This window comes from Molothrus ater, chromosome 8 (genome assembly GCF_012460135.2).
Source record: "Molothrus ater isolate BHLD 08-10-18 breed brown headed cowbird chromosome 8, BPBGC_Mater_1.1, whole genome shotgun sequence".
Classification (NCBI taxonomy): domain Eukaryota; kingdom Metazoa; phylum Chordata; class Aves; order Passeriformes; family Icteridae; genus Molothrus; species Molothrus ater.
In genome coordinates this window covers 20,439,478-20,455,136 of record NC_050485.2, presented here as the reverse complement: position 1 = coordinate 20,455,136, position 15,659 = coordinate 20,439,478, and the positions used below count along the sequence as shown (strand labels likewise).

General features: G+C 38.7%; 1 protein-coding gene across 6 annotated transcripts in view; it reads right to left on the bottom strand.

Annotated features, from left to right (window-relative positions):
• Positions 1–15,659, bottom strand: part of CPEB3 (cytoplasmic polyadenylation element binding protein 3) — an 80,419-nt gene that overhangs the window by 17,139 nt on the left and 47,621 nt on the right. For 4 of the 6 annotated variants that reach the window (XM_036385246.2, XM_036385252.2, XM_036385250.2 and 1 more), the window contains exons 5-7: positions 14,556–14,579; positions 9,897–10,064; positions 8,026–8,115 (exon numbers count right to left, since the gene is read on the bottom strand). In XM_036385246.2, coding sequence (XP_036241139.1) covers positions 8,026–8,115; positions 9,897–10,064; positions 14,556–14,579 — 282 coding nt within the window. The remainder of the gene's footprint in view (positions 1–8,025; positions 8,116–9,896; positions 10,065–14,555; positions 14,580–15,659) is intronic. The other 2 variants (XM_036385247.2, XM_036385253.2) reach the window with 1 other exon arrangement.

Below are 15,659 nucleotides of genomic sequence, written 5' to 3'. Positions count from 1 at the left end.
TCAAATGAGTAAATATAAAAAACCCAAATAAATTCAGAATTGAATTTTTTAAATTTTGATTTTCAAGGGCAATATGCAATGGTGACTACTCTGGGCAGAGCAGCTCATGGTCATCATCTGGAGGGGGTCAGGTCTGCTGCTGCTGCTGCTTTTACTCTGAACGGATGGCTCAAGAGACATCTGCTTCCAAGTTTGAACAAAACCTGTTACTCTTCTTTGCAAGAAAACCATCTTCCAGTGCTACTCCAACCAACATTAATGTGGACAAATTCTACAGAAATAGAAATGCTCTGCTTGATTTCAGCTTCTATTTCAAGCACGGTATCAGCATAGGGTAAAAAAATTCAGAGGAAGAAAGCACTGGTCCAAAAATCCAGGCTAGCTGGATTTCAGTTATTTTAAATTAAATTTGATATTGGGTTTTACAATAAAAATAGGTTTTGCTTTGAATTATATGTTTTTCTTAACAAAGAAAGCAAGCAGCACTTGCTGCTTATCCCAAAATATTTGAGACTGTTGTCAAGAGCTTCAAAGTAAAGTACTTCAATCAAAAAGAAAAGACACCCCATGTCATTTGCACAGATGAAGTTAGTAACATATCTTCTGATTTTTGTATGTGTCTAACTCTCCTGTGAGCTGTAGAACATTTCTAAAGGCAGAACGCAGAGCTTCAGCACTAAGCTTTGACTTCCCTTCTTTTAATCAAGTAATCAATTTGTCATTTGCTGCTGTGGTGCTGCTAATAACCATTTGAATGTTCACTCACATGTGGATTGTTTTCAGGTTCTGGTTTGTTCAAATTTGTTGTCTTTGTTGACTGTGAGAAAAAGATGCAGCTTGAAAAGCCCTCCTTAATAACAGGATTTTTTTTCCAAAACTGGATTATGTTGAACAACAAATTCCTCTCAAAACCAAAGAAAATTCAAACCTGTTTCTGGTGAATAAGAGTATGCATGCCCCTGGGAGATCAGATTAGTATATAAAAAACAAAAATAAAAATACTGGACTTACCAAATCCTCTAAAAATGATGTGTTTACCTTTATTAATGAAACAGCCCAGCCTCTACTGGCATACAGCTGACTACTGGTTACACTCTTGGTATAATCAGTAGTCAGACACACTGTAGGCCCCAAAGGCAGGTAGGATTTGTAGGGTATGGAGCAGACACAACCTGCCAAGCACAGCACTGAGACAGCTGAGGGAAACAGCAGCTCTGAGCTGCTCCAAGCTCTGAGCCCAGAGAGAGGCAGATGTAGTGCCTTGGGCAGAGGCACCCACAGCACATCCAGCCCCTGAAATACTCACACTGCCAGTCCTAACCTCTGATTTGAGAGGACACAAGTATAATTAGGGGTATTACCTTTGATAAATTTAGGATGTGTGTATTCCAATGATCTTGCACCAATTTTAGATTACTGCATCATTATTTTAAGGATAGAATCACTGAAGTGATCCTACGAACCAAATACATAATTTTATACATGTAATGCCTGTAGGACTTAATTAAAGACTTAAAGTTTTTAATGCATTAAATAATTACAACTGATTGGGGGTGGGAGTAGGGAACAACTTACTTCTTAGATGGCCATCAGAACAATGAATATGCTGCAGTGGTAGTACAGAGTCTGTCTCTGCACCACCACCTGCAACAACCCTTTCAACACATTTCAATGATTTGAAAGGATAATTTAGTGCTTCCTAAATTATTAGCAAAACAAGATAGCAAAAGTTACTACAAAGCACAAAATAATACTAAGTCCTCAACTTAAACACTATTCAAAGGACAGCTTTTATCCTGAAGCCCATAATACTTACAGATCAATTCATGTATCTCCATTTATAAGCCAAAAGAAAAGGTGACATTTAATAAAAATAGTACTGGGGAGGGGTGACATGTACAGCCCACAGTAAAATCTACTTGGGTTTTAGGAGAGGTTAATGAGAATAAGACAAATATTTAACTCCTTCCATTTGACAAAAGTGGTCTGCCTACCTCTACAGATAAACATGGAAAGCTTTTTATGTACTTTGATATGTTCAAATTATTGAAAAAGGGTTAAATGCTTGTTAAAAATTGTGGCTTCTTCTATAGCAACCCAGCAATTCTGAAAGAAAGTAGGATCTGTTGAAAGCAACATGAAAGCTGGGAGAGAATAATCCTGCAATGCTACTTCAGAATCAGATTTGTTCTGCCTAGGCTTGGATGGCTCAAAAATACTTTTGTATTTTGCTTCACCAGGTTCTTATTTTCCCCTAGAAAAAGAAGTTGCAAGTGGCATCATTTTAGAGAACAGAAATTCTTTTACATGAAGCAAGCTCCTTGAATGCTCTTAGATACCTGGCACAGCAGTCTCAAAGACAGACATTAAAAAATCATCATTATCAGTACACCACCTAGAATCCTCAAACATTTAGGACAAGACAGGAAACAGTGTTAAGAGCTTAAAAAAGGGAGGCTCAAACAAGAGTCACCAAAAACCTTCAAGAAAATTCTCTGTAAAGCATGCTAAAGTCACACAGCTACACAAGAGCACATGAGTACTGCATTTTGCCACCACATATTTTGTGACTTGCATTGATTTGGGATGATGCTGCCCTGCTGTGGGAAGACACAGGGACTACAAATTACAGACATGGCCTCAGATGTCAGGGGGTACAACGACTGACACTGCACACAGGCCCTGTGTTGGAACATAAAAAACCTCTAAAAACCCTCCCAGAATCACTCTCTGCCACACAATGTAATTCTGGATAGGGAAAGTCAGTTTCCATTCTAACCAATATTGTCATCTCTGACTTCAGTTTTTTAAATACAAAAATTAGCTTGGCATTTCATGCTGGACTGTGCTGGTATCATATTTGATCAGTTAAGCCAAAGCAGGCTGTTTTCAAGAACAGAGTGTTGTATTTGCACAGACCTTGCACAGACCTAATACCTTCTTGTGAATATAACTAATGAAATTGGAATTATGATTCCATACTTTACCTTTGCAACTGTTCACTCTTGTTCCTCTGGCAGAAACTACAACTGCCTCTGCAGTGGCAATGGAATTAACCATGGAAATGGTCTTCATCCATGAAATCAAGATCAGTCAAAAGACTACAACAACAGTGTTCTCATCTAAACAGTACTTGGGAGAGAATCAGAGAGGCTCACACTGTCTGTCCACCAATTGTTTTTAAATTAAAGCATGAGAATAATTTCATGTTTCTTTGTGCAACCTTGCTTACAGTGTTTTGTTTTCATGAGATCTCCCTCATCCTAGTGACCCATATGGAGCAGTAGGGACAAATGTGCTTAATTTTATCAGATAACAGCATAACAAACTGAAGAACAGGGAAAACACAAAAGGATCAGACTGCTGCATCACACATCTGAATCAACTGTAAAGCCAAAGCATTCCTCCCATTCCAAACCAATCCTATCTTCAAGCTCTGCCATACTTCATTTTCTAACTCTAATTCTCATCTCTATCCAAATATCAATCTTTCTAAATGAAAAAAAAGGAATTTTTTGCATATTTTTTGGCATTTTAAAACACATGGTGCAGTTCTAAGTGATTACTAGAAAAATCATAGTTATCACAAGGAAAAACCAGTAAAGAGTTTTTAAAAAGTTGTTTTAAAGCTAGCAATCTGTTAAAGAAAAAACAACTGAAAAAAATGTTTTTGAAACAGTTGGCACCATCTGTTTAATTAAAAAAAAAGGAAAGAAAAAAAATTACTTTAGTTAGCATAAGCATTGCTTAACTCAGCACACCAGCAAATAAGTGAAAACCCCATCAATTTATATTTAAATAAAACATGAATTATCTGGATTTTGCCAGAGATAAATAGACTGTGACATGGTAATGTGCAGCTACTTTTGACAGCATCCTTTAGTTCATATTTCTTTATTTCTCAATGTCTCATAGGTACTCAAAAGATACTTAACCAAAAACCACATTTAATTCCCAAATTCTGGGGTGAAAGCCAAGTAAACACATTATGAACTGGGCATCTGCTTACCCAAGACCAACACATGGCATTTATAATTTTGCCAGTTCAGTCAGTAACATATCCAAACAGATGCCAAAGGAAGTAATCCAAAGACTTCTCAGGCAATGGGAATGAATTAGCCTTATTCAGAGGCAAAGCATTAAAAACCACCTCATGCATGACACAAACATACAAACATGGTGCTAAGCTTACAATGCACAGGAGGGGTAAAAAGAAATGTTAAGGCAACAATGCAGATGCTCAGAACTAGAAATAGGAGCCTCTTGCACACATTGTCAGCTGTTGGCAGCTTCTCTCGCCCAAGTGCACAATATTCACTTTCAGTGACAAGAGCATCCCTGTTCTCTCAGCAACCTAAATATGGAACTCACGGGCAACCAAGGTAAGGTAACTTGTGCTTGATCTAGAGAATGATTTTGGGTTTGCTGTTACAATGCCCAAAACTCAAAAGCTGACAAAGGCAGACTGCTTTCACAAACACTAATCAGTGTATTCTGTGACATCAGGCAATATTCAGTAAGGGCAACAAACCCCTAGAGTATCTGGGAAAACAGGAAAACCTGGAATATACAGATAGCAATGATGTGCTTGAGGAACATGCTGCAGATACATCTGTGTTGCTGTGCCATCCCCCAAGAGCCACAATGGCACTGTTAAGCTCACACTGGGATAAGCCTGGTGTTACTCACCATGCTGGAGACCCCAGCTCAGCATCATTTCACACACAAACATTTATGTCCATCAGGCCCAGCACTAAATCTGAGCTAATGTGCCCAAGCAGACCTGTGGTGACACCATCCTGCTCAAGATGCCAAATCCAGGCAAACCTTTGTTCAAGCTCAGTGCTGCAGGAATGTTTCTGGACTCCAACTGGTCCCAGTGATAGCTTACAATGCCACTGCAGCTAAGCTAATAAAATAGCTTACCACCAACAACTAATAAATTAGCTAATAAGGCTTGCTGGAACTGGCTACACATCTATGGCCTGACTCACTCACTAAACTAACCAGATAAAGCCCTCGGGGGGGTGGTGGCTGCTGGTGGAGGTCACTAGACTGTGAGCAACATTTTAATCTTTCAGATTTCATGCTTGATCAGATTAGCCATGGCTAATGGTTTCTGCAGCCTTCTCTTCCTAGTCCTAAGAATATCAACAGAGTGCTCCTAATACAGGCTGACTACAGGGAATTCATGTATTGCACCAGCATAGCAAGCATTCCAAAATTCAATAAATTATACCAACAAGTAGATACTGAAAATCTGTAATGATTCATTTGGGACTGCAGGGGATGTTGCATCACCTGGATGCAACTGAGGACAGAAAACCCTGATGTGAAGCAGCAGCAGCATAAAACTTCACCGCCTGTGCTGACCCATGGCATCACCTACTGATGTTGTCTGCCCCAAAGCTCTCAGTGAACACTTACCAAAGCAAACAGAGAAAAATCCTGAACCTTGCTGGAAGACCAGACACTGCCCAATGACCTGGCCCTCCAGCAATGGAAAAGGCCATCCATCAAAAGGACACTGAAGTCCATCTGGAGGTGATGACGTATGTTCAGAAAGAGCAGGGCTCAATGTTACTGCCTCTGGGGCACATTCAAGGAGCTGGGAGAAGCCTTGAAGGTCAGGTTTTATCAATGTGTGAATAGCCTCTGCATCATGCCCACTTCACTCCAACAATTCATTTTTCTTGTTTTCTTTCAAGATTGCTAGCATAGAAACCCCAGCTCTCTCCTCCATAATTTCATTTGTCCTTTGTTTTTTTGGACATGTTTTCCATTTGAAAGACTCATATTCAAAACATCAGAAAATTTATAGACTAGCAATGCAACATGGAAGACAAGACATCTAGAAAAATGAAGGGAGAAAACATTTGAATTCATGAGTACTTGACAGTGGAATAAGTCTCACTGAATTTTGCACCAAGCATAATTGCAAATATCTCTGTTTGTATTTTCAAGGAAATGTCCAATAATGCACCAAAACAGCTTAAAATAAAAAAGTAAAACAAAAACAAAAAAATCCAAAACCAAAGCCCATCAACTTAAATTTTAGGTCTGAAGGAACTTCTGATCAAAATGAGCATTGGAGACATTTTATTGTGGTACTTCTGAAAATGATTCCATAATAACTTTGAAAAGCAAGTACTCTTTATTGAAAAAAAAAAAACAAAACAAAAAGCTGTGAAAAAAAATTAGACATTCAAACTTTACCCTCTGACTCCTGGAAATAATATTCTGTCTTCTGTGTAGGTGCTGCCTGTGTGGGATCATAGTAAATCAAGTGCATTTGACCTAGGGAGCTCACCATGACTGTAAGTGAATGTCAGAGCCAGGCATGCAGGATGTCTGATGCTGCAGCCCTGACTGATAACTAAGAAGTCAGATATAAATAAATCTGGAACAGTTGGGATTGACTGTTGTTTAGCACTTTCAGACAGACGTTCAGGGCAACTGGCAGGGGCTTTGAAAGCTGTTTCCTATATTAGAATTGTGACAAAAATAGAAGTGAGGCTGCATTCCCTTGTCTTCTGCTAAAATAGATCTTACTCAAAAACATTTTACAGGTTTGTCAAGGCATAACTAGTCCACAGTCAGATAGAGAACTAAATCAAAATTGGAAGTCCCATGTTAATTCAACAAATAGTTACTTATTGAATTAATAAGAGGAAAAAAATAAAAAATGGAAACAAGGAGATAATACTAAGAGATTATAAGGACAAGGAGAAGCTGGCTTTTCTACTTAAAAAAACCCTAAACTTCTAAGTGAAGGCACAATTAGAATTCACTAGCCAGAAAGACCCCAGAGATCTTTAAAAATAACATAAAAAGGGAAAAGCATATATTTTAGCAACTGTCCTTAGGAATATTGCAGGGGGGTTGGGGTTTGGGGTGTTTTTTGTTGTTTTTAGTGCTGTTTGATTTGTTTTAAATTCAAGAACAGATGCTGCATAACTGCTGACAGCAAGGCTGAGTGGTGAGAATGAACAGGAAAGAGGAAGCATGTATGGGCTTCTCTTCTGATTTTAAGTGTCCCGAATACTGTTCACAGGGCAAGTATTTGTCACAGTGTTATTTTGCCTCCAGCAATTAAGCTTCCAAATAAATTAAGTTGACTTTTATTTGTGTGTTTTTACAGTCAAACTATATCAAAATATTTCAGGATTAGCTAGTTCACTGACTGAACAGCCCATTGTTCTGCCAAAATAATCAGTGGCCTTAGTGAGCAATTAAGAGCTTCCAGGGTCAATGAGAAATGACCCTGGAAGCTCTTAATTGCTCTTTGCATATAGACCAGAAATTTTGTGTACAACTTCCTGCTACTGTTTCAGATCAGGAGTGAACTCAGGAACTACATGCAAGAGGCACGTGTGAAAGAGAGCAGAAGGTATTGCACAAAATCAGAGAGCAGGGTACAGCAAGAGCAGTTTGATTTAGCCAAGTTACCCTCCCAAAGAGATTTCCCACCAGCTGTTGTCTCTCACCCAAAGCAGGAGTGCACAAGGTTGTGCTGCCTGATCAGAGGCTGCCCCACCTGCTCACACTCTGGCCCACCCTGGGTGCCCTCTGAGCAGAGCCTGCTCTGTGCTCCAGCACCCAGGGAGCCCTGATGTGGAGCAGGACCAGAGCTCCTGGGTCACAGCTCACACTGGAGTCACCTCCCTGCAAAACACTGCACACCCAACCCAATGACCCAATCCAAGGCACTTCCTCCCCTGGGTTTGGCAACGTGCAAACCACAACAAAATCAGCTATGAAATTTCTGCAGCTTGCATTCTACCTACTGCTGGTACAAATGAAGGCATAATTCAAGGGTTCAAGGTGGGCTGAAGAAGTACACACAGAGGAGCATGTTTCAATTACCAAATTGTGATTTTTTTTCCCATCAGGACAATGGCTGAAAATATGCTTGATGAAAGATAGAAAATTCACCATAAAGAGTCAAAACTTTGCTTTACCACATGGCAGATGTCATTTCCTTTTACCAGAACAGCCCTCTTAAGTGTATTTTAAACCAATTACCTTTAGGTGGAAAATATGACTTGCTTTCAGCTTTGTGAGGCCAGTCCACCACAAGAGGTCCAAACCTACGAAAGCTGGCAGTGATCTCATCTACAAAAAAATGAATGAGACACCTTAGAGAGAACGTAAAAACTGACAGTGGCAAGGTAAAAAGGTCTTACTTAAAAAACAAAACAAAACAAGAACAGTGAAAACTGCAATGATCTCCATAGCAAATGCCTAAATATTATTTCATCTCTGTGCTGTACATGGCTGCTTAAAAAAGTGATTTTACATTCCACTAGTGGAAGTCTGCAGCAGGATTAAATGCAAACATGATCTATCAGAAGTGAATACGCTTCAGCTGCGGTCTGTTTCTAATTATAGCCACAAAGCAGGGTCAGATGCAGCCACATGGGACTGATGGAGGAGCTCCATGTCAGCACGGCTGCTCCTTGCAGCCTGCCCTAGAAAGAGGCTGCAGCAGGTCATGCCACTGTGGGCATTTCACCTTCCTCAGGCGCTTCAGGAAATCTGCCTTGAATTACCAAGTTTTTTCTTCACTTTTTAAGCATCAACTTGGGACCACCATGTAACACACATCAAGAGCTATCCTATAGGACAATTTTGTTTTATATGCAAATCCTTCAGAAAAAAGTATTTAAACTTCTTTTTGAAAAAAATCTTATTTTCTCATTACATTTTTAAATGTACTTTAAAGAAAGAATTACTTTAATGTGATCTTAGGTAGATCAGAACAAGCCATCAGGAGAAAAGGCAGTGGGGTTTTACAGTTTCTGGATTGCTGTTTGAGATGTGTCCAGTTTCTCTGACCCCATAAATTGCATGCCAGAATTTCAAGCATCTGGAGACAGAACACACAGGTTGTGTACCTGAAGAGCTGAAGGATAAAGGGTTCCTGAAGGAGACCTCTCAGGAAAGCAGGTGACAGCTCCCACGTCACCATGTTACTCCCTCACAGGACAGACTGGGCATGTATTTTGACTCTGAGTGTCCCAGCAATGTGTACATCAGTCGTCCCTGTTGGGCTGCTGCCTCTTACAGCTGCAAATCCAGATTACCCACTAGACCCCATACAACAGCCCTGCAAGTCTTGGTGTGACGTGGGAACTGCATTTGAGGTGCTTGTAAACAGACTGGCAACTCATGCTATTTCTTCATTAAAACTGTACATGGTTTAGGCTTCAGATTAGTAGATTAGAGATCTCCCTCATTTCATTACAGGGCATCCTCACATTCCCTGTGTATGCTCATTGAAGCTAGACAGTGGTGGATTCCAGCTATATTCCAGCCATGAAAAATACACCAAAAATTGTCATGATTTTAGTTTGGGAGTAAGAGTTTATGGGGACACATGCAAGTAGAGCAGATAATGATTGAGAAAAACTCTGGCCATCCTTGCTGGGTAGGTCATTACTTTGAAACCCTATTATTACCCTATATTTATCATCTGAACACTAGATACATGCTGGGTATAAGAGCTGATTATTTAAAGCCCACAGTATTTTGGTAAGGACTGCATTAAGAAAGTCTTTAAAGTCAACCACATCCAAGAATAGGAAAAGACTACAGAGGAGAGACAGTACCCACTAAGTTCCCTTTTTCAGCTTTCCCACTTGACAGTCGTGGGAAGACATGCAGATCAGAAGAGCTGCTAGGCAGCCACTTCTGATCTGCAGTACACAAGAACACCAGGTAAACGCTCGGGTGTTGCAGGGGTGGCAGGGAGTGTTTGTTCTAAGCACTGCCACAAGCACTACAAGAGACACGCCTGGCAAAATTCATTTGCCTCTATGAAAATCCCACCTTTTTAATAGGAATGATATGAAAGCCAATTCCCACGTGTCAGCAATGCAAGTGATTCACAGTACCTTCATCAATGTCAGGAGGGAGACCTCCAACAAACACCTTTCTAGAGTAGCGTTCCACTCGTTCCCCGTTTTGGCAGCGTGTCGGAGAGCTGAGGCCCGAGGACAATGACTGATCCCCATGGCTGTCATCTAGGAAGCCATCCTCAAAAGGAAACAGTGAAGACCGACCTGGAACAGATTTTGTAGGATCTATAGTTAATGCTACTCCCTGGAGAATGAAATATTTCAGTAAAAAACTTTCCCTTTTGCTGTTTTACTTTAACAGAACTTGCACTAAAGGACCCAGCTAGGTGGTCAGTTTTCCAATTCATGTTCATTAGTATTGTTTCTATTTTTCCAAGACTGGATTACCCTTACAAGACAATAAACCTAATTTAGCTTTAAAACAAACCCTTGCAAATGGATAGAAATGTTATCGGATGAAATTATGTGTCACAGCTATAGAAATAACCTTTGCAAGATTTACATTTCAAACCAGTTAAAGATTTACATCTTCCATAACAGATCTTGAAGGAATGATCTCAAGATCCCTCAGGCCACTGCACTGCAGAGCAGGACAGTCCTCTGAGTGCTGTACAGGATCCTGACAGCAAGGGCTGCAGCACTTCCACCTCCATGGAACACAGGCCCACACTCAGTAGGGGGGCAAACAGCAAAATAAACATGGAAAAGCTTTGGATTGTGGATACTAAACAGGAAGTGAAGAGATTCAGTGAACAAGAAACAAAATCTTGTTAAATAAACCACAAAGAACTTGCACTTGAAGGAAAACAGTGTTAGCTATAACAGCCTGTCAGCCTGTTTGTTACTGAGTTAAAATATCCTTTCAGTCATGAACAGGCAAAATCAACATAAATGGCTGCTACTCAGTTTGTTAATGAAAAGTAAAGAATTTATTTGTAACCATCTGATGCAATAGCAACTTGTTTCTGCTACTAACAAAGAATACACACATTATCTTAAGAACAGATTTATTAACAAGGAAGAGAAAAAATATTCAAAGACTGCATATAAGCAACACTTGCCAACTTTGGAATTTAACAATTCCCTGTACTTGAGTAAATACATCCTGCAATATAGGGAGATGTATAAATAAGAACCACACCTCAACTCTGAAAAGGCTACTTGTCCCCTCATATCATGGAGGATTTCTCCCAGGGATGGAATTATAATTAATTGATACAAACAGTTTATACGAGGGTTGATTACAAATATAAATGTATTTATACTTTTGTAAGTGCACATAATTAAATTCAAAGGTAATGAATCACATGAAATTGACACAGCAAGACCTACAGTTTAATACTATACTGGTATTAACAGCAGAGGAAGTGAAGGACATAAAAACAGGGGCAAGGAGAAAAATCAAGACAGAGGGACAGCAGTCAGAAAAACATATACACTGAAAATATCAGTAATTGGCTCCAGTAGCAAAAGACAGATTAAAAAAAGAAACAGTAATCCTGTGTAGGAAAAACAAGCTAATAAAGTCAGGAAAGTCACTGACACACAACATCTGCCTGATTTTTAATTACAAACATCAGGCACCAGAAAAGTGTTGATTAAAAATAATATATTGAATGTTAAACAATGGAAGAGATTAGAGACACAAAAATCCACCGAAGTAAAAATCCTACCATGCATTTACACATAAACATAAAAAATAGGGTAAATGCCAAAATCAGAGAAGGATGTAGAGCTGCTACCTTTCAAAGACTTGTTGTCAGAAATGGTGGGTTCAGAGCATAAAACACAAAAGACTTTTGATGAATATTCCATTAATGGACAAACACGTCATGCATATGTATAAACATATGCATTTCAAAATAAAAGAGAACAGTTGCATGAGAGAAAAAATAATGAAGAATACTACAACTGTGTACAAATATCAAATCAGAATACTCATTGAAAAGCTGGAAATCTGAAAATGTCTCAGAGATTGACATTACTGGAGAGATAATTCATCTTTTAATTCCTGCCCATGAACCTACCTTCTTGTAAAAAAGTAAACAAACAACTAACATGAGCCATTAGTGGAAGATGACATATCAAATTAATAACAAGGTGTTCAACTAAAACACAGATCTGCAGAGAAGACTGAGTTCTGAAGGAAATAATAAAAATTCACAGCCACTTAGAAAGCAAGGTATCACCTCTAAGCACCATGCCAGACACTTGGCAGTCTACAGGCATCACACTCACCTTAAATAAATGCAAATGATGTTCTATAAGTTTATAGCTAAGTGAAGTATAGAGCTGAATGTAAGAAGAATACATTTAAAATAATGGAAAGCATACAGACAAGGGAATAGGGAATGACTCTTCACAGTCTTCTCTGGTAAGGGAAAAATGAACTGCATTGAACACAATCAGTACATGCCAAGGCTGAAAGCAAAGCAAACTTTGGAAACCCTTGCTACAGACTTTTTGGGATGTTTAAAAATGTATGTAGGCTTAGAAAAGGGAATGAGTAAGAACAAGAGAAAAATGCAATCTAAGGCAATAAATATTAAAACATCACCTCAAGAGACCCCCTGGGCAAATTTCTTGGAGAACAGTATGGGAAAACATCACTAAATGCACCTTTTTTGTAATATACTCCTGTACCCCTCCCTGGGCATCTCTGAGTTGTCAGTGTAGCAAAATAATTTGGGCTGATTTCTCACAGTGGTGCTTACATCTGTACCTGAAAAACTGGTTGTAAAAGTTAAAAAACAAGGTACCAAGAACATGACTCAACAGCTCATAGCATGATACCTACAAAGAAATGCTCATCTCTTTTCTCAAAGGAAAGAGAGAATCAAGTAGGGAACTGAGAGTTTATGGCAAGCCTCAAGAAATATCTGACAAAAGTTCTTCTCATTGCAGAAGAAGACAGAATCAATGACAGAATCAAACACTAATTAAAATAGCCAAGTATAACAAACATAAAATGAGTCCTTGCACAGACTTGCCTGTGGTTACTCTGCATATTATCCCAATGCAAATGTTAAAAGCAATAATAGAGAGTGATATATGAGAATATTTGATAACCAACACATTTTTTAACAGACTGTTGTAGAATTTCATGCTTAAGGTTAAGGAAGCTCAAAACCAACATTATAAAAGTCAAGGTAGTGATAAAGCATGAACATCACAGACTTTAAAATGAATGAGGCAAGTCAAAATCCCTAACATTAATGACAAGAAACACACACACAGATCTACTTGTTAGTATGGAAAAGCCTGCATTTCACACAGGAAACAAGTCTTGTGTAATGAAACATGCTTCTTGGTAGTGAGAAAAAAATCTGAAAAGCCAGCACATTCAGAACTTGTTTGCCCTGTTTTGTCTTCACTAATATTTATATAAAACAGCCTAAATTATATTCATCACAATTACTTCTGCATTATTGTATTTTGCTTCTACAAGTAAACAGGAGTTGCCAGTAATTCATAGTATCCAACTGATTCCTACCTCCTTTCCTACTTTGGTGCCATTTGATCAATCTGGAAACACCTGCCACAATCTTAAAATAAAATTAAACAGCGTTCATGTTCACAAAGAGTAAGTTTGTGAGGAAAATCTGAATCTTTGTTTCAGATTTAGCTATCAAATGAACACTAAAATGTGTCAGCTTTGAACAAAATCAGAGCAAATTCTGTATTACAAGCCATGTTAGTATGGCCTGTACAGCCTACCACCTCAACCCATACACATGACAAAAGCCCTTAGACATATTGGTTTGTGTGATGCATACGTCTGTCTCTAAGGCTCTTCACAAATGTGATGCAAATTCTACATTTGGAAAAGGGGGCAATGTCACCTGCCTAGCTGGCAGAGAACTTCATGGAAGGGAAGATAAATAAGTTTAATGCTAAAGTACCCCATGCAGATGGCACTATCTAAATGTAATTGTTAAAAGCTGCCATTTTCACTGTTATTTTCTCAATAACAACCAGTCTGTGTAAGCTCCAGCACAGGACATAAATGTAAGCTGCATTAGTGACTTGCTCAGTTGTTGGACTTGCTATTGTCCTTGTTCCTTCATCTGTCAGAATAAACTGATATGTAGCACTGTACAATTATAAAATATTTTCAGTTTTCTTTTATGTTTTAAGGGTTGTCTGTGATGAAATACTGTTAAAATGTGCTCAAATACTGTATCTTTTTAAAATGATTATCAATATTCACTGCTGAGGACAGTTACTAGCATTGGTATTCACACATGTTCTATCTGAGGCAATTCAATGTAATGAAGTCTAATATTCAGCAAAAGCTGTTTCATGTAAGAAAAAAAGTCATTTTCAAATGTTCAATGCAGAAGTTAAATATTGGTCTCCTACAAAACAAACACCAAACATAAACCCAAACCCAATCTTTTTTTGGAACACTGTGCATTTCAAGTCACAAATACACGTCATGAGAATCTTTACATTCAACCATCCTCCAGTTCTCTAGTAATAGCAACACTTGAAGTTATCAGCTCAGGATCATCACTCCTTTAAGATGCTGTTAAAAGGGAGCTGTTTTGCAAAGGAAGAATATGAGATTGATTTATACAAAGCAATTGATCAACTAAATAATGTTAAAATTGGTAACATCATCTTACCACAAGAAAACTAAATATTTATTTCTCCCACTATTCAGCAAACAAAACATTTAGTAAATACTTTTACCTCTTCTCCGCCCATAGCTCCTGGCTGCATGTAAACACAGAAGAAAATTGTGGGTACAGCTGTCATTAGATTTGGCTCCAAAAGCAATGAGAATGTAGCTTCTACCTCTTCTCTTTTTCCCCTCCCACCATAAAGAAGGAAAAGACATTTAAAAGTGCAGGATGAAATTCAAACAATCCAAGACAAGAAAAAAAGTTGAGGATGATACAGCCAGGGAAGGAAAAAAATAACCAAACATACCTGCTGTGCAAGTTTTCTACATAGCAAAGGGCAAAGGTATTAAAAAAATCAGGCATATAGGACAATATTATAAAATAATAATTTAGGATTATGGTTTTAAGTGGCAATAAACATCATCAACAGTAATCCTAATTAAAAGAACCAGGTTTGCATTTTATTAAATAGTTGTGGAAAACATATTTTACAATTATGTTTCAATTTAAATAATTAACCATATGTAAATACTGAAATCCTATTAAAACAATATGAACTCAATAGCCAGTACCTTCAGATGAATAAAACTAGATGCACAAAATGCTTTCATAACTACCAGAATTAACACAGCATTTCAATGAGACATGCATCAATGGTGAATCCACAATATTGGACAACTTTAGAACTGTATTTTGTGATGTAGTGGCAAATGCAAAACCCAGAATTTTTGATCTGAAGTTTTAGAAAACAGAAAATAATCTGGAAAACACATGTCTTCTACACAGGATCTCTGAGGGATGACAAAAGCCATCTATCCTCCCAAGGTAATCAAACGTGGAAGGCTGGGGATCAAGCGGGTTTTTCAACAGAAGCGAGCTTAGGTAAGAGGCAACAGAGCTTTGCTTTGTTTCATTCTCTCCTCATTGTAACACTCTCAGTGTTCCTGTTCCTTCCCAAGCCCATCTCTTATTTCTGAACAGTGCCTTGCAGTCCTGCCCTACACACCCAGGTGTCCCACCAGACCCCTCAGCATTCCCTGGCTGCTTTTCTTTGGCCCGAGGGGCCCTGGGGCTGCCCAGAGCAAGGCTCGCCCTCCTTCAGCACAGGGACCTCTCTCTACCCCAGCAGCTTCTTCCTCCTGCCCTGAAGAAACACCATGCCCCTACACCT